The following is an 18,281-nucleotide window of genomic DNA, read 5'->3' on the forward strand; positions in this document are numbered from 1 at the left end:
ATAAATTCTCAACCTTGAAAAATAATCCATCTCTGAGGTATATTTCATCATCATATAAAGTAATTAAACTTTTTTACTGCAACCAGTGCGAGAAGAATGTAACTAGTAGTTTTCATATTAACCAAAGGTGAATGAACCTGTTTAAAACCACATTTGGGGCAAATAACCCCAAAGTTTATCACAATCACTGAACCATGTCCAAAGTCCCCATGTTCCCAAGGCTCAAGAGTACATGCAAAGCATCCCTCTCTGAATCTGTGAGTATCCGTTCCCTCATCTCTCCGGAGACCAGCCCGTCCTCTGTAGACCTAACATCCCTGCAGTCTTGCTCCCTGTCCTCCCTGGCACCACTGAAGCTGATGTTACCAATGTCACTGTGTGTTAAACCAGAAGTTACTTGTGCAGGTAAAGCCTCAGTGCTCAGTGACGAATCTCCATGATGCTCATAAGGACGTGGATCAGGAAGTGTGCCTGCTGATTTATGAGGGTTTTGGCCCCAGATTCTGTCCTTTTCTGTCAGAATGAAGCCATTCAACAGAGTGTCTGCAACATCAAGCTCTGTATCTGACCAGCCTTCACCCTGCTGCCCCTCCCTCACACACTGCACATGACTACACAAAGGTTTGTATGCTTCCTCATCTAAAGTACCGTCAGCAGCTCTCTGGTAGAACAGGCTTGAGTTGACGTTTTGTGGTGGTTCTACAACACTGGAAACGTCAGTTCGTGCAGAACTGAATGTCTCAGAACTTTGTGATAGACTCTGGTGGTGCAGTTTCAGGAGGTTAGTAACAGCCTGGTCCTCCTCCTGTGTTAACTGGAGGATGACGTAGTTTGGCTGCACTCGATGGTGGTGTGCATGGGTTCCCCAGATGGGACTGTTCAGGTCTCGAGTGGGACGTGGCCTAGATCGGAAAGGGTCTGGATGGTTTTGTAGGGCCAGACAGGCAGAGATGACTGGGGGTGGAGTGTGGACCTGGAAGGAGTCAATAACCTGGTGGGAGAAAAGTTTAATAAAAGATGACTAAAATAAATCTAATAATAAATTTCAATATCTGTGGCTAAAAAATATAAAAGACAAACATGACTAGTCATTAATGTTTCTAATGCTTTGCCCCGACTGCATCTCTCCTTGGTCTCTGTTTCCTTCCAGCCCCCCAGGGTTTAGGGTCTTAGCTGTGTCTGACAGGACTGAGCCAGTCTTATTAAGTGTCCTCATCTGTCTGAGCCCCTCCATAAGCTCTACGCCAACACAGAGCTCAGAGGGAGCCCATCCTCACCTCAGCCTGCACTAGATACATCATCAGACTCTGAATATATTTTGGAGAAATGAATGTATTCTAGTGTACACTTGAACTTAGACTGATGAACTCTCATGAGGACTGATAAACTGATGAGAGCTGAACACAGTCTGTGTTATCCAGATTCAGAAAGTCCAGTCAATATCTGGAGTGGCTTTCTGCAGAAAGTCTTGACTAAAATTATGTATTCTTAGCTTTTTAAATTAGTTTCGAAAGGACAAAGAATTGATGATCAACCATGAAGAAAAAATGTGTATCAGAAAATTGGTGAAAAACCTTTAAATAAAAATGGTGTTTCATGTAGTTTGTCACCTCCACACATGCATTTAAATAAAATATATGCTTTAAACAATGATGTGACAGAGACTGTAGCATCTTACTAGAGCTCAGATTTAATAATTATTTTTTTATTTTTTTATCAATCTCTTAGTTATTGCTCTGTTATGAATTTCAGTTATCTATGGCCACCTGTTTTATGATGCGTTTGTGTGTTTACACTTGACTTACCCTCAGATAAGTAACTATGAACCTCCTCCTAAAGCTCATGGTGTGGTCTGTGTAGAAGAACTCTGCAGGGATGATGGGATGGACTGGAGAGGTGACATTAAAACTGTCACTGGGGTTGCACAGCTGGAGGAAGCTTTGACACAAATGTTGGGAAATAAAAGCTACTCACTTGTTTGGTTGCGACGGTGTAAGTGGTCTTGGAAGTGGTGGTGGCGGAGTCTGAAGCCTGCAGCCATGTACAGAGGCAGGAAGGAGGGTTGGTGCAGGGTCCTATTCGAGAAAGAAGGCAGCAGGGGCTGCCCGGGTCTCTGTGTGAGGAAACATGGAGACATAGAGGGTTAGAGAAGCTGCTTTTGGCTCTGTTGAAGTAAATGCTGGACTGAAAAATGAAAGTAAAAAACTCACGGCTAAATGTCCTTCAGTGTAGCTCATGTTGGACTCTTGTGTTAGGTCCTTTGGTCTGAGGAGTACAGAGGCACATTGCATTTCCCCCCCAAAAAAATTAAAAATTAGAGCTGCTTGCTTATCTCATAACTAGAAAAAGCATTTAAAAAATAAATTGCACTGTGAATGATTTTCCAGGCAAAGCTGAACAAAGCTGTTTTCGCTAAAATAGCTGAAAGTTTTGCTTTTGCAAAAATAATGAAATGTTGCTTCCTTATATCCTGCGTAGGCAAAACGTCAATGCCAGTTAGCTTAAAGACTTTAAAGACAGAAACTATAAAGGCAATTATGTGATGTCATTGGTGATGTCATTGATAACGACATCAATTTTAAATATAAAAACGTATAAAAGTTATTAAAAAGCTGTATACAAGCATTAATGCCCTTTATAAGCTGAATGTTTGGAAGTTTGGAACGTGCTTCTATCTGAAAGTATGCTGAAGATGTTAGGCGCAAAATACGTACAGACGTCAGAATAATAACTAGAAAAAGCATTTCCAAAAAGAAAATGCATTCTGAATTCTTCAGTGCTGATTTTCCAAGCAAAAATGAAAAAAGCTGAAATAGCTAAAAAAAAATGTTGCTCCCTTATACTGGTTAGGCAAACTTCAAAGGCAGTTAGACTTAAAACCTCAAAGGCAAAAACTCTAAAGGCAATTATGTGATGTAATCAAAGATTGATGATGTCATTGACAACATAATCTATTTTTAAAAGTATAGAAATCTTAAAAAGTATAAAAGATATTAAAAAGCTGAATAAAGCAATAATGTCCTTTATAAGCTGAACATTTGAAGGTTCTAGAGGAAGACCAAAGAGGAGATTTATGGATGTAGTGAGGGAGGACATGAAGTTAGTTGGTGTGAGTGAAGAGGATGCAGAGGATAGAGTTAGATGGAGGCACATGATTCGCTGTGGCGACCCCTGAAAGGGAGCAGCCGAAAGGAAAAGAAGAAGATAAGCTGAACATTTGAAGGTTTGAAGGGTGTTTCTATCTGAAAGTATCCTAAAGGTGTTAGAGGCAAAAAACGTACAGAAGTCAGAATAATGACTAGACAAAGCATTTCTAAAAAGAAAATGCAATGTGAATGCTGAAAGGATTTTCCAGGCAAAATTGAAAAAAATACTGCTATTTTAGTAGAAATATCTGACCCAACTTTATCTGAAAGTTTTGCTTTTGCTGAAATAGCTGAAACGAAATGTCTCATCCTTATATACTGATGTCTTTAGTACCAGAGTATTTTTGTGATAGTTTTAAATACTTCCAAAAGTCTGTCGATAGATAATTTGGTCGACATAGCTTCCTGTTTCCTGTAGAAGTTGTTTACACGAGTGATTTCTTAAACGTTTAGGGTGACAAAATACTATGTCAAACACGCAAATTTATATTTAAGATTATATTCACTAAGCCTTAAAATAATATTGAGAATTAAGAATTAAATTAGGTTATCCTAAACCTTGATGCCATTGTCTTCTCAAATAGCGACAAATAATAACCACACTAACTTTTCTACACATCTTGATCTCCAGATCGTAAGAAATAGTTAAACATTAAATGTTAAGAAAGAGGACGTGTTGTGTTATTATAGATACTAAAAGTTGCAGTCTGGGCTTCAACTTGGTTTTTTTAGCCTATATGCCTATATATATTTACAATTACAGTAGCAAAATCAAATATGCTGAATTGGCTATTAACGGTTCATTTCCGCTTTGTACCATTGGACATACAGATAACTCACTGATTTCCTCGTATCAATTAAGGAAAGTTGAAAATGTGATGATTCTCGTGGCAAATCCTGAGGTGTTCAAAAGAAAGATACAGCGTTATACGATATGTTTCAAATCGAACCTAAACTATTTGTTGACATTTTAGTAGAGAATTGTGTTGCCATGGATATGCCGTAGAAGAGAACCAACAAGAAGCGTCTGAAGTGAATTAAAAAATAATACCCATCACAGCTGTGGAGATACACACGGATAATATTGTTGGTAGACTTCTGTTAAAGAAAGAAAAACCCACAATGGTCACTGAAATAACTTGAAACTGACCAGACTTTGCCTCACAAACTTTGCAAAACGTGAAAAAGTATTAGTCATATTAACAAAAAACTGTGAGTGACAGAGGGCTTCACCTAACACAGCGATATACTTTATTTGAAGATACTAAATGTCAATTTGTCAAAATGCATTTTGGTGAATTCCAGTTTCACTTTTTTATGATTTGCTTTCAACAGTGGAGTCCTCCTCGGTCGTCTTGCTTTAAGTCCACTTTGGCAACCGTGACTGATGGTGCGATCTGACACTGAAATTCACCTCTAATCTCTTTAGAAGTTGTTCTGGGCCCTTTGTTACCATTCGCATTATGCGTCTCTTCAATTTGTCATCAATTTTTCTCTTGGACACGTCCAGGGAGGTTGGCCACAGTCCCGTGGACTTTAAACCTCTGATTATGTGTAACTGTACTCATAGGAACAAGCTGCCTGGAGATGGTCTTGAAGCCTTTATTAACATGCTTGTCCTTAGCTTTCTGTGGTCCATGTTCAGTGTGGTACACACCATGATACCAAACAGCACAGTGACTTTTCACCCTCTAAACAATCAGACTGAGTGACTACATGTTTGAAGACAACTGTGATGCTAATTTTCTCCTTTTCTAGTGGTGATACAAACACGGTGAGTTCAGAGGTGGCACAAATATTCAAGTCCATCAATCAGTAAAAAACAGGTAAAATGTTCTACGTAATGAAATGTCAGAACTTCACTAACTTTATTAATAAAAATATCATTTTAGAAAATCACTCGACATTAATTTTTTCTATTTTGGAATGTATCATTTAGTTAGTGACAATAAAAAAAGCAAATGTTGGGGGCTACAGAGTCTGCCACCAGTCATCCTCCTGTCAGCTGAGCACTGCAGACACATAATGTATCACCCACAGAGCAGGAACTCACCAGCTCTTATCTTACAGAGCTTCTTACCAAAGAGTTTGGTCATATTGACAGCTGATATCCGGATCTGTGATGTTTCATGATCCTGCACGACGATCCCCTCAGATGAAAAACAAAGCTTAATCATTTCTCTCTACGTTCCAAGCAGCCGTGGCACATGAAATACAAGCTTAGAGGCTCTCGGTAAGTTTCTGCTGACCCCAGCTTCAAACAAAGGCAGACCTGTCAAAAGTAAAGTTTATGTCCAGCTTATATTCAAAAAGTGTATCTACTTCAGAGAACTTGCACATGGAGTAACCTCAGCAGGCAGAATAAAGTACTGTACAGCTTAACCATCCTACAAAGATCTTTTTCTAATGTATGATGACAGCATGGTTAAAAGGCACCTTCAGAGTTTAGCACTTGGTGCTGTTGGATAGAACAACTTTTGTCTTCAGGTCAGCTAAACAGCAGAAACATCTGAGGCCGAGGCCAAACATTATATCTTCAGCAATTCAGTCATCAGCATAAACAATATTGTGGGGCGTTAAATCAGGGGTGTTTTTAATCTGAATTAGAAACACTTCCTTTTAAAACAAAGTACATCTTCCCTTGTTTAGGATTTTCATCCATTATCCATTCATTCAAGCCCCATTTAATATTTTTCTGTAAATGTAGGATCAGTGTTTATTGCTCTTTGGTGCAATATACAGAAAAGAAAGAATGTGAGTAGCATCCTTTTTACATGATTTACATTCAACTCTGCTGTTGTGGGAAGGTTGTTGACAAATGTGACCTGACAATGAATTAAAATGTGTAATTCATCTCTCTGCAGTGTGGTATGAAACACTGATATCAGCAACAGCACAAGGGAACACATTTAATTAATCCTGTTGCACAGTGACACTGTGTTGTATCATGCAGCACTAGATATGGAGGGGGTGGAGGTTCTGGAGCCCGTTCCCCCCCACCGGTCCTTCGTCCAGCTAGACATACGTGGTCACAACATCCCCCACGCTTTTTGAATGTTACTTAAAGTCAAGTCATGATTAAAGACAGAGTAATTGGACTAATCAACAGCAGTCCTGTGGAGAAGAAAACACCAGAAAAGGTCACAATGTATTTAAACAACAAGATGTGAAACTGTGATTAATATCTGTTAACCTGAGCTGCTCTCTGGGAAAAGAAACAATACATTAATTTTGTCATGCTCTGTTCTAAATATGGATTTTTATATTTAACTACATTAGTCCATCACAACGTTTTGCAATACACAGATCTTTCGCCTAAGTAAATATACCAATACCTCACTGTAGAAATACCACAAGTGAAAGTAATTAAACATTTTATTTGAGCAAAGTAATTTTGCATTAAAGTGTCAGTGTTTTATTATTACAGTAAATATGTTTTTGGATTGATCTCATATGTGCATTTTACTGTTGTTGTGGGTTAAGGTCGGTAGATGACCCTAATCCTACTTTTACCGTAAAAGAAGCTTAAGTAAATAGTTTTCTGTAACATTGTTATGTATTTTCTGTTCTGTAGACCTGCAGGAATGTAGACAGTATGTCTAAATAAATTTAACAACTTTAATCCCCATAATTCAACACCTGCAAACATTAAATTATACATCTTCACATGTAAAACCAACCCACTTCCCATTGATCCTGTGACCTCTCTGGGGATCTCAGACCTCAGGTTGACAACCACTGAGTACAGTGTCACCTTTTGACATTATGTTTTGAGATCAAACTAAGAATTCAAGCCAAATTTCACTTTCCAATGAGATTAAATGTGATAAAAATAAAAATCCTCACACTACAACTATTTCTTTTTATATTTCTAGATCGCAAACAAAAACAAACTTGCATCAAGTGTTTTGGTTGCAGTCTGACATAAAGATGTTGTTTTACAGTTTTTTACTGACAGGACAAAGAATGGTGGATTGTCAGAGAGGTCCTCACTGGACAGCCTCATTAACATTCAAGTCACATTGTGTCTTTAACAAAAGCACAGCAGGACCTCGTGTAGAGTGCAGGACTCCTGCAGAGCTGCAGTGGCTAAGCATGAGCTGTCATATCAGCATTAAGTCTTATGTCATTGTTGTTTTTTCGATTTAAAAGTTATTTCAGCATGAACGGTAAAAGCCAGGCCTGGATGATTTGGCTGTTGGGCGGTTTTTCTATGTCACCATCACCAATGATGACCTTATCACGTTCAGTGACACCTCCTCACTCCCTTACCACTGTTCTTATCTACCAATCACATCCTTTGTTGGCTTGAGGATGAGGAGCCTATTTATCAGCTCCACACGTTCGACGTAAACAAAGAAAACATTCAGCTCCTCCAGCATCAACGTTCTGACTTCGTTAAACCTACCAGTGTTTAGAAACAGCATCGGGAGCAACAACAGTAGGTTCCTGCGCTCGCTGTTTGAGGTGGAGATGCTTCGCTCTCAGTTGCAAGTGCTCCTGGTGGCTTTTTTTTCCTCTGTCCTGCTGGTGCAGGTGAGTGGGACTCCACACAGAGACATGCAGAGGCAGGACCTCTTAAATGGCAAGGTTAGTCACTTATTTGTCTCACTGGGTCTATCAGAACTATAGAAATACTGTTTTAAGCGATGTCTGAGGTCCCCTTTTCTCCCTTTCTTTAGGATATCACTCACTTGCTCAACTTTGTGTCTGAGCTGATGGTAGCAAAAGACCAGATGCTTCCTGAGCTGAAAGAGGTGGTGCAGCGACACCTTCCCCTCACCCAAAGAGAGCGCAAAGCAGGCTGTCGCAGCTTCTTCTGGAAGACTTTCACTTCATGCTAACACAAGATGTTCGAGCTGAGGAATCTTTTTTATTTGAGGGTTCATTTTAAGGATAAATCAATTCACATTTGCTCTTTGAAAACATTATTGCAAAGTGAGAAGTATAGAATCTGAATAGAGGTATTTTGGCAGGCAGAAAAAAAAGGTTTTTTGATGTACACAGTATTTACTGTAAAATAAAAGTATCTGATTTAATAGGCGGTGTATGCCAGGGTGCATTTTTTCATCTTTTGTGTCTTAAAGAAGTACTGTAGCTATCTTGTATTCCACTTCCAGTTTGGAGGCTTAAAGGGCAACTTCACCAGTTATCAACTTGCTACGTCTTTAGTTTAGGATGTAAATTTGCATGAATGCTTTTAAACTTCCTTCTGACTATTAAAATATTTCTCTGCTTCTGGCAAAAATACTCCTCCTGACATACATCACCCAGAGGACTTTTACATAATTACCAGTTCAGATATCATGTGGGGAGGTCTGGAATAGTAGGTTGACCGTGACCAAGATTCATAGTGTGAGCAGCATCAAATCATTTGAACTCAAGGTTCCTCCAAGTGATGTCATGTGGAGGCGTTTTTCAGCTAGAAGTAGATATTTAAATGTAGGTAGAGAAAACTTAATGGCATTTATTTACATGTACTAATCAAATGAGAACCAACAGACGCAAATTCAATATAAGCGAAGGTGTCCTTTAAGAGATGAGTTAGAAGCGTATCAATATACCGTAAGTATAAATGAACAAGGAAATTATGTTTTTGAAGGAGTGTGACACAAGAGTTGGCAGGATTTACAAATAACACACCAACACATTAATGAAACGAGAACCTTGATGACAAAAAGCTGATTGATACCAAGTGTTTATACACTGTTTAATGTTAGCATGATCACATTAAGCTGAATTTACAAAGTCTGATTTAAAAACAGATCATGATGATACTGAATTACATCCTTGAGGTAAGGCTTTTAAATGTCTAGCCCTTGAAGTTTCAAATACACAAAATGAGGACGGAAGGAGAGAGGTTAAACACAATCATAAATACTGTACCTTGAAAGTTTGGCTCACAGGAGTACAAGGATTAACAAAAACACATGGCCACATGTGAAGAGTTACATTCGGTTTGGGGGGGCATTACATTCAACACATTTCATAATACAACGAAGACCCATTTGTATAAATATTTGTCAAGAAAATGAATTTCACAATATACCTTTAAATTGAGTTTAATGATTGTTTTTAACTCTTCACATGAGGCTAACACAGGATTTTCCAACACCCTGTTTTTCCTTTAGACAGAAGAAAGTGTTTGACTTCATTGCACCATCATCTTCAATGTAACAGTCTCACATATCAACTAAAGTACTAAACAAAACCAAAGCAGGATTATTTTTCACGACATTCACGTTATTGTGGATTATTAAAAATGGCAAAAATCCTGTAATGTTGTTGCTTTAAGGAGCTAATGCTGATATACTAGCATTCAACTAAAGCTAAAGAGGAAAAAACAAGGGTCGTAAAGTTAACATTCTTTCGTCTACATTTCTCATTCTACGAAGCTACTTGACTGCACTACAGACTGCATGCTGGTCTCACCAGCAAGTTATGTACAGTCACAGTTGTTGCTTTACATGCTTTCAGTATGCTTGTTTTAGGGCAGTTGTGCAGCTTGACATGTCGTGTTTTACAAATGTTCAGGACCCATCATTTACATAGGTTAAACAGGACATGATACATGATTTATGTCACTTCTCTGCAAAAATCCTAATTTTCATCTCCATCTCCACTTTCATTGTATTTGAGAGTGATAATCCAAGTGATAACATGCCAGCTAACAGTGGAACAGTACCATTGTGAATAAGTTTTAAGTGGAACCCAAGCTGCCTGCAGGTCAGGCCACTGTCATAATACTGAACTAAATGTGAAACTGCTGTGTGCAACCGTGTGCCAAAAACAAGAAGAAAAATGTTTTAGTACATATGGGGTAAGGAAAAAAAAACCTAGCGAGGTCCATCACAATGCTCTTTTTTTCAATGAGTAACCCAAAACTACAGCTGTAGACCAACAGAGGGACCCCACAGCACTGTTTGTGCTATCAATCATGTGTAACGTGTGCATGGATTTTAAAGAGTGAGAAAGATAAAGAAGTTTGTTAGCAGTCAGTAGAGATTTTGGCTGAGAGGTCCTGGATGCGGCGAGCGCTGCAGCTCTTGCACAAGATGTGGCCATCCAATGGGTAGCAGCCTCGACCCTCTCCTTCAGAGGACAGCAGAAGTCCACATTCCTAAACAATACAGATACCACTGTAAGTCAATGGTTACCAAAGAGAACAACACAGACTTTATTTTTATTTTGTCTCCCATAAAGAGACTAAAATATACAAAGTTCTTTGGTAAAAAAAAAAGAAATCGGCTGACTTAAGATCCAAATAAGCTTTAGAATACTTATAAAGATGTATAAGTATATTTTAAATGTAAAAAAATAAAATTTGAAAACGTTATTTTGGAGTATGCACACAAATATACACACACACACACACACACCTAATTGTGTGCACGATCAAATAAGTTCTTAAAGTTATTGGTTTGTGTCAAAAGTATAAAGTATGGAATATTCCTGATGTTCCTTTGTGTCCAATACTCCTTTGAGGTACACAGAAGCTGACTCACCTCACAGACGTAGCAGTGCACATGGAAGCTGCGGTCCAGAGCTACTATCCTGACAGTCTCCTCCTGGCCTGGTTCAGGCATGATAGGCTTACCACACACTGAGCACCGAGGGGCATACTTCCTGTCAGAAAAAGGATGCAAATATACAGTTAGTTGAATTGACCGCTCCTTTTCACAGTTCATTTAAAACTAAATGCAGCGTTAAGCTTTCTTCTAAAGTGTGCGTGTGTATGTTTTCCTAGGACTTGGTTTTAGGGTTTGTTTACAAAAGGTACGTGGGAGGAAATGCGGGTCCAGAAATGAATTTTAGAGTGATTTAATGTTAGGGTAAAGTTTAAGGTGAGTGAAATACTGGTTATGCTTAAGGTAAGAATAAGACTCAAAAATAATGTAAGTCAATGAAAAGTCCCCGGGAAATAAATACAAATGTGTGCGTGGATGTATTTTTACCTATGAAAGTCATCTATGCAGTGTATCTGAGAGGTGGCGTCCACAGTGAAGGGCACTCCGTCCAAGCAGCAGTTACACACCACGCATGTGAAACAGCGAGGGTGGTACGCCTTTCCCATAGCTCGCAGGATCCGGTCCAATATGGGTTTGGAACACTTTGAACAGCGCTCTAGTGTACTCTAATGAGACAAGGAGAAGAGGGTGCATGGATCAGAGAAGGAAAGAAGAAGTGTAGAATTATTAAAAGTTGTTGACACTCTGTACGTACAATGTAACAACTCTCACAGTAACTCTTCTTGTCCAGGGCGTAGAATGGTTGTCCTCGAAGACGGGCATGGCAGGTGATACAAGTGAAACACTCGACATGAAACACCTGCTCCATTGCGATACAACCACTACCATCACCAACCACATTGTCACCACAGCGGGCGCAGCGACCTGGAATGGTGTGATTGATGTAAAAGTATTAATTAATGTTTGTTTTAGTTTTTAAATTACAGGTATGTTTTAGTCATTGATGCCATCTTTATACCAAAATAGTCCTCTGTTGGAGGGTGGTTCATGTCGTACACCAGCTTCTTGGTGAGTCGATCCAGCTCCTCCTCAGGCCTTGTTGTTGCTGCCACCTGCTGGGAGAAATAGGATACATACGATTTATAATAAATTATTATTGTAAGGTTTTGGTTAAGGTGCCAAAAATTGGGATTAAAAACTGAGTCAAAGTCTTTTTCACTCTCTTTAAACAGATTTCATTGAATTCAAAAGTCTGCAAATTTTAATTTATTTTCTTTTACGACTGCTTCTCTTTAAGATGGCATGTAAGCAGGCTTATATTTCTAAAGTAAAAAGTGAGAAATTAAAGGATTATATTCATTTTCTTAACAAATTTGAGATGTATACCAGTGCCCCCACCTTGCTGGACTGATAAGTAGGATTCTGTGCAGCTCCTGATCCTGTTGGATTATTTTCCATTCCTCTCTTAGACACTGGAAATTGACTGATCCTTCCTCCAGGTCCTGAGCAACTCCCCTTGTACCCCATCTCAGACTGCATCTCCTGAGTTTGTGAACTGGGGTGTGGCGGGTACCAACCTTGCGAAACTGTCTGCGTCTGAGGTGGAGGACGTGACAGATGCTGTCGGGGAGGGGGTGGAGTGTACGCCTGTTCAGCTTGCCTCCCTGTCTGTGAGTAGGTGACAGGCTGTGCTGTCTTGACCTGCACACTAAACCTGGGTCCTGTCGGAGTTGAGGCAGTGGTGTAGGAGGCTGGTATGGGCTGAGGGTAAGGTTTAGGGGTTGAGGAGGAATAGTAGTCCTGCTGGTGGGAGGTGGAGTACTGAGGTGCCTGGTGCTCACTGGGGTAGGTGGGCACCGGTTGATATTGGCTCTGGGGGTAAGGAGAGTAGCCCATGGCTGGCCGGCCCTGAGATGGGGCTGCGCTCTGTTGCGCAGGCTTGTAGTGATCCCCTGAGAGATATTTGTTGTAAGGCACGTTGTCATACAGCTGTTGTGAGATAGAAAAATTATAGTTTTAAATAGTGAGAAATAATGAAATTAAAAGGCAAATGCGTTGATCAAATATGTGTTCATGTAATTTCCACATAGTTCAGTAAAATTATATTTTCGAACTTGTGTGCTGGAGTCCTGTGGGTGGTTGTCCAGATTAGCAAGCATACTGGTGAGGGAGTCAATATCAGCATCGATTTTGGAGTGATAGCTTTCTGGCTTTTCAGGACCACGATGCTAACACGAACAACAGAACAGAAGAAGAAACATGTTAGTACCTAGGAACTGTATTTAGTCAGTTTCTTAAAGCTTGGGGGCCCAAATACAAGTTGTTAAGTTGTAAGGCAACTCAAAGTTGTTTATTATCAGTATGGTTAGACCCACAATATACAATATACCTACCATCAGATCGTAGCTGTCCAGGTGGGGGCTCCAATTCTGATCTTCTTTGGGACCATGGGGTGGGGAGTAATAGTGATCACTAAATGAATGATGCATGGGTCCACCTATCATTTAGAGACCAGACATTACATTTTTTCAGAACTCCTCAAGAATAACCCGTCTTTATTATTTTTTAACTTAACATTACACAGGGAATGGTTTTAATTATGGCATCACAATCTTTAAAGTCTGTCCTAAAACAAAACCCACATCCCTATATGACTAAACATTATTGGTCAGTGAAATTATCATCCTATCCATTCTAGCACCGAAGAGATTAAACCTAACATTTCCACTAAAATGGGTTGGGACAAAATCTGCAATCCTCATTTTAAGTATGAATTATTACCAAAGATTAGTAATATGCAATATGATTTTTTTTTTCAAGGTTGCATTCTAGTACCAAACTACCAATCTGCATTACCATTTCTACTCTGCAGCTAAGCAAGAAAACACAATTTGTCAAATTAAGACTGCTAAAACATCCTTTTAGGAACAGCTAAACTTTGAATTAATTTTGTTATTATTACAGTGACCAATAACAATAACTAAATGTGGCTATATCTTTTAATAGGATATCATGAAATAATATTTATTCAACTAGGAGTCAGAGAATGTACAATATATAGAGAGTGCCAGTGATATTTTTACACAAGTTAGTTAAAAAGCTGTATGTTTTTCCTCAGCTGGTGTGACTCTAGAGAAGTATTCTATTTTTTTAAATATGGACACCATTTAAAAATAAACTCTTAGTATGGATCACATGTCTTAGAGTAGGAGTTTCCCAGATACATAAAGACTAGTGACATCTTACCTGTGGGTCCAGTAGCCATGTACCTGTTGGCCATTCCTCCTCCAGCTCCTCCTCCTCCATTCTGGTCATATGGAGCATATTGTGGTCGAATGTCAGAGGCGCCCTTCTTGTTGGGAACACGGTAAATTGCTGAACCAGCAATGTGGGACATTTGGGGGACGGCTTGCTCTGGGCTATCCAGATTTCTTGGTGGAAGCCAGCTGGGACCAGACATAGCAGGCTTCTAATATCAGAAAATTGAACAAAAATGCTTACTATAATATCTGCTGCATACATTTAATTTGAAATAGTATAATCAGTAGCAGAGAATGTTGCTTTTACTCTACTTGAAAAGAATTTAGTGAGTTTGGATCCGTTATGTTTTCAGCTTTTAGCCGTATTTTGCATGAACACAGCTGTTGCTGTTGTGTGTATTTATGTAATGGGTAACCAATGGAAACTTAGAGATGCTTCACATTTGGTTTCCTAAGGCAACGGGAACACACAGATTAAACAACAGGCGTCTAGTTGAGGAGCAGGAAGAGAGCAGCCATTTGGAAAGGATTGGGGATTTCCAGCAGACTGCCTCAAACTGTGTACATGTGTTGTTTGTGACACACACAAACACTTAAAAAAAAAAAAAGAAAGAAACCCACACACTCACAATTATATAAGGTACATAAACAGGTGCAAATATGGATCCATCGCCTACCCGTTATCCCCGACAATGGTTATTGTCTTTGGGTGAAGTGGAGACAAAAACAAAGCAGGAAATGTTGTGTAATGATATTTGTCTGTATATACACGAACACCTGGTTCATAACAATATATTATGTATTCTCTGAGGGATAAATTACACTGGAGCACACAGCTGAGCTGACAAAGTGCTGACTTGCATCAGAGATGCTTTATGATACCAGTCTTATTTTTTTTAAAAAGTCCAATTAAAAATACATAAAAATATCTCAGTGTCAGCTATGTCACAAAATATTAAAAAGGAAAAAACTATCAATAACTTATCTATTTTTGTTTACAGATTCATTATTTTTGGGATATTTGGGTGGTGGTGGTGGTGGGGGGGGGGGGTTTCACTTCACAACTCTACAAATATTGCACACAAGTATGTTTATACAATAATTACTGTTGGGATTCGATCAAGTAAAAAGATTTATGATATAACTTTGTGCTCTCAGATGGACATGACAAAACATGCCATGACTATGAAAGAAATAAATAATAAAATGAAAAAAACAAAACTAGCTGAATCAATGACCATGGTTACATGTATAAAGAAAATAAACCCTATTTTAACCTTTATACAAAGCCACTGTGTGATTGATACCAAAAGGACCAGCCACAGCAAATCATTATTGTCAGAGAGGAGAAATTAATATCCCTCTCAGACTGATTGTATGTGGGTCGTGTGGCTGTCATAAATCCTTGTTGGTAATCCTTAAGGATTATAATGATGGATGAGAGGACAACGAAGCCACACAGAAACACAATGCAGGATTCAAGAGTTTGTTTGATTTTGTCTAGAATCCTCTCTTACTATTTTCGTATTTCTATTCACGAGGTTGTTGCAGTTAATAAGTACTAAACAAAATGAACCGCACAGGGTTTATCAGTGAAAGCTAGCTAATTGTCAGGTTTTGTGTGATTTACAAATATACATATCAATGGTTGGACAAACGTTTTTCCACTTATAATAACAGCCTTGTTGGATGTAAAAGGGGAATAACGACTCATGAAATGCAAAAGTAAATGCCGAGCTTCCAAATTGATTTCAAGCTAGCGAAAATAAGCAAGAGAGAATAAAACAAAAAAAACATCCGGTGGAGTTACACTAGAAAGTGAACGTCAGCATAGCACGCATTTCAGCAATTGGAAACACGGCTTAAAACTAAGAATAATAATGCTAGTAAATGCAAACTTAAACTGTGTACCAATAGATTCTGTTTGACAGTTATTGTTTTCATATTATAATAGCTACATTTACGCTTTTATTTTGAAGGCGCACGCTGCGGTTAGCTTAACAGCTGTTTGACAGCTCGTTACATTAAACCAACTAACAGGAATAACACAATCCCCAAATTATGCAATATGATTTAAAAAAAACTAACGATATAGTAAACCAAGTTATTATCTAGACGTCCTTACCTTTTATAATACTTTTACAGTAAATCTCTTCGTTCCGTCGGTCTCATCTAAAACCAAGAACAAACAACTGGCCAAATGAGACAGACAACATATTAAAAGACACATTAATCGTATTTTTAAAGCTAACACAAAGCTAGCTCTCTAGCTAACGTAACTTTAGCTTAATGCAGCACCGCAACGTTAACATCTGCTGACAATGACTATTACTGTGTTAAATAACGTAGAGACTGCTTAACATTAATTGCCCAATTGCACGTCTTTCGTGCGTCACAGGCGTCTAAAACATACCACTGATGGGACATAATAACCCATTTATGCAGGGAAATTATCAATAATGAACTTTAATCCCAGGCTTGTTTACTTGTTTGCTAGCCTGTTTAGAACTCGTGCCTTGCCTCCAGGCTAACTTCAACACAACCGCAGAGCAAACAATGGACGAACCGACACATACCGTCTGCAAAGCGCCACGCCAACACAATCTACACCTCCGTTTAAATCTTCCGAATTATAGACCAAAAAACCCGGATTTTACTTTGCTTTAGCGGTAACGTTGACGTTAGGTCGTTAACACAGCAGGGCTCGGATCCGGCGAGGCCTTCAGCAGCAGCAGCAGCGGCAGCTCCTCTCCGCATTCCCAGTGTGTGACGTAGATGCTCGGTGTGTGTTGGATTCAGTTCAGAACCGCCTTTGTGGGGACATTTGCCATTCACATCGCTTCTGGATTTGGATTCAGGGTTCCGGTTAGAACTAGGATTAGGTCAGGATTAGGCCGGGACTGGGACTGGGTTAGGCATGTAGTGCATGTAGTTATAGGTATGAGAAGATTGAAGGGCTAGGCAATGAATCATGTCAGTGAATATAGTACAGTATATAGATAAAGAAATGCATAAAGAAATGTGCATTTACTTCATAAGAAATGCACATTTCCAAACAAGTAAACCGAGACTTTATGGTTTTGGGAAGAATTGTAAACTTTTAGGAACTTAAAAATAAATATAAAATTTAAAAAAATGCAACACTGAAATAACATACATTGACCAGAGTATAGACTTAAGTCAAGTATAATGTAAAAACTGAACAAACATTAGACAAAGCAAAATAAAAAGTAACATCAAGATATAACATACTATATATGTGTATTGTATGGGTTCTTAAAAACATGAATGGTAAAGCACGATTTAAACAAATTTGAATTGTCTTTTAAAATTAAGCAATTATATAGTTCATACTTTTTATATTGAACACTGGTAAACTACAGTTAAAGTTTGTTTTACGTGCATTAAAGGTTTTCTGACTGTAAGAGCTCTCCAGTGAACACACTGAATTTGAAGAGGGCTTTTCTCTTTGTATGCAGTTGTTTATGGTCCTGCAAACAGTAATAAATATGGAGACCAAGCTTTATTATTTTGTGGCTCATGGGATTTGGTTCAACTGTCTCTCTTTTGTTACCCCTCCTCTAATCCCTCCTCCCATTGCACCCAGCACCATGTTGGGGGCACACTGCTTATACTAAAGAGACCCCTTAAAGTGGTGACCTACTTCATTTTTATTTCCAGGTCTATCACTGTCAATGAGGGGACAAACAGCCAAAGCTACTCCCTGGGATATCCCCGCTTCCTCTTCCTGCTCCTCCCTCCAGCAGCTCTACAACATTTGCCCTTATATGTCCAGAGTGCTCTGCAGTCACAGGAAGAGGCAGTTTAGGCAGATCAACTATTGTTATAGGAGCCATCAACACTTTGGCACCAACTGGATGATTTGAAGCCAAAGCATGGCTTCAGTCTATACCTTATCAGATAAACAACATGGTTCTGTCTAGGCAACCAGGAAACTACAAAACAGGGGGAATCCCTGACAGGTTTGTTTTTGACAAGGAGTGGCAGCAGTTAAATAATATTTTATTTGCTCACGAAATGTCTCAGAGCTCACTTTGCTTCTCACTTTGCAGAAAGTTCAGGTTTGATGGTGAAATGTACCAGCTGTGTATTTTATCATAAACATGGCCAGTGGGTCACTAACAAGCACGGGTGGACGGGGTACAAAGCAGGAAGCCACTGTGAGTGTAGCCCAGCTTTACCAGTGGGATAGATTCAATGGCTTCCGTCCATTGGTGAACCTGTTTAGTAATGTTCTCACTTTTCCTCACCCACCCCCCCCCTCATCCGTTATTCTCACAATGCCTGGAAGTAGCAGAGACCTACATCTCCCTCTCTGTTTTCTTAATGTTGTTTTCCTTCAAGTTTTTTTTTTGTTTTGTTTTTTAACAAAGCGCACAATTGAA

The 18,281-nt window shown here is 39.0% G+C and overlaps 2 protein-coding genes across 5 annotated transcripts; one reads left to right on the forward strand and one right to left on the reverse strand.

The window, feature by feature from the left end:
• The first annotated feature begins 7,511 nt into the window (after nucleotides 1-7,511).
• Nucleotides 7,512-8,227, forward strand: sst5 (somatostatin 5). Its single transcript, XM_067524289.1, has 2 exons — nucleotides 7,512-7,736; nucleotides 7,829-8,227. Exons 1-2 carry the CDS (start codon nucleotides 7,620-7,622, stop codon nucleotides 7,988-7,990), a joined length of 279 nt encoding a protein of 92 aa, XP_067380390.1. The 5' UTR covers nucleotides 7,512-7,619; the 3' UTR covers nucleotides 7,991-8,227.
• A 601-nt stretch (nucleotides 8,228-8,828) lies between these two features.
• Nucleotides 8,829-16,653, reverse strand: trip6 (thyroid hormone receptor interactor 6). Of its 4 annotated transcripts, none has more exons than XM_067524287.1 (11): nucleotides 16,533-16,653; nucleotides 16,001-16,047; nucleotides 13,862-14,084; nucleotides 13,009-13,112; nucleotides 12,730-12,843; nucleotides 12,014-12,604; nucleotides 11,634-11,730; nucleotides 11,370-11,539; nucleotides 11,102-11,280; nucleotides 10,652-10,772; nucleotides 8,829-10,266 (listed from the first exon to the last, which is right to left on the reverse strand). In XM_067524287.1, exons 3-11 carry the CDS (start codon nucleotides 14,073-14,075, stop codon nucleotides 10,135-10,137), a joined length of 1,722 nt encoding a protein of 573 aa, XP_067380388.1. In that variant the 5' UTR covers nucleotides 14,076-14,084; nucleotides 16,001-16,047; nucleotides 16,533-16,653; the 3' UTR covers nucleotides 8,829-10,134. The 4 variants fall into 4 exon arrangements, with proteins under 4 accessions (XP_067380388.1, XP_067380386.1, XP_067380387.1 ...); XM_067524285.1 differs by having other exon boundaries at nucleotides 16,452-16,651; XM_067524286.1 differs by having other exon boundaries at nucleotides 16,001-16,067; nucleotides 16,452-16,651.
• Nucleotides 16,654-18,281: the final 1,628 nt, after the last annotated feature.

The sequence above is a fragment of the Channa argus genome, chromosome 12 (assembly GCF_033026475.1).
Source record: "Channa argus isolate prfri chromosome 12, Channa argus male v1.0, whole genome shotgun sequence".
In the NCBI taxonomy this organism is placed as follows: domain Eukaryota; kingdom Metazoa; phylum Chordata; class Actinopteri; order Anabantiformes; family Channidae; genus Channa; species Channa argus.

Excerpts from the sequence above, each read along its gene's own strand:
- sst5 (XM_067524289.1), top strand. The coding sequence starts at position 7,620 with ATGCTTCGCTCTCAGTTGCAAGTGCTCCTGGTGGCTTTTTTTTCCTCT. Across the intron at positions 7,737-7,828 it reads AGGACCTCTTAAATGGCAAG|GATATCACTCACTTGCTCAA; the intron begins GTTAGTCACTTA and ends CCCTTTCTTTAG.
- trip6 (XM_067524287.1), bottom strand. The coding sequence starts at position 14,075 with ATGTCTGGTCCCAGCTGGCTTCCACCAAGAAATCTGGATAGCCCAGAG. Across the intron at positions 11,281-11,369 it reads ACTGTGAGAGTTGTTACATT|AGTACACTAGAGCGCTGTTC; the intron begins GTACGTACAGAG and ends TTGTCTCATTAG. Across the intron at positions 10,773-11,101 it reads TGCATAGATGACTTTCATAG|GAAGTATGCCCCTCGGTGCT; the intron begins GTAAAAATACAT and ends TTTTTCTGACAG.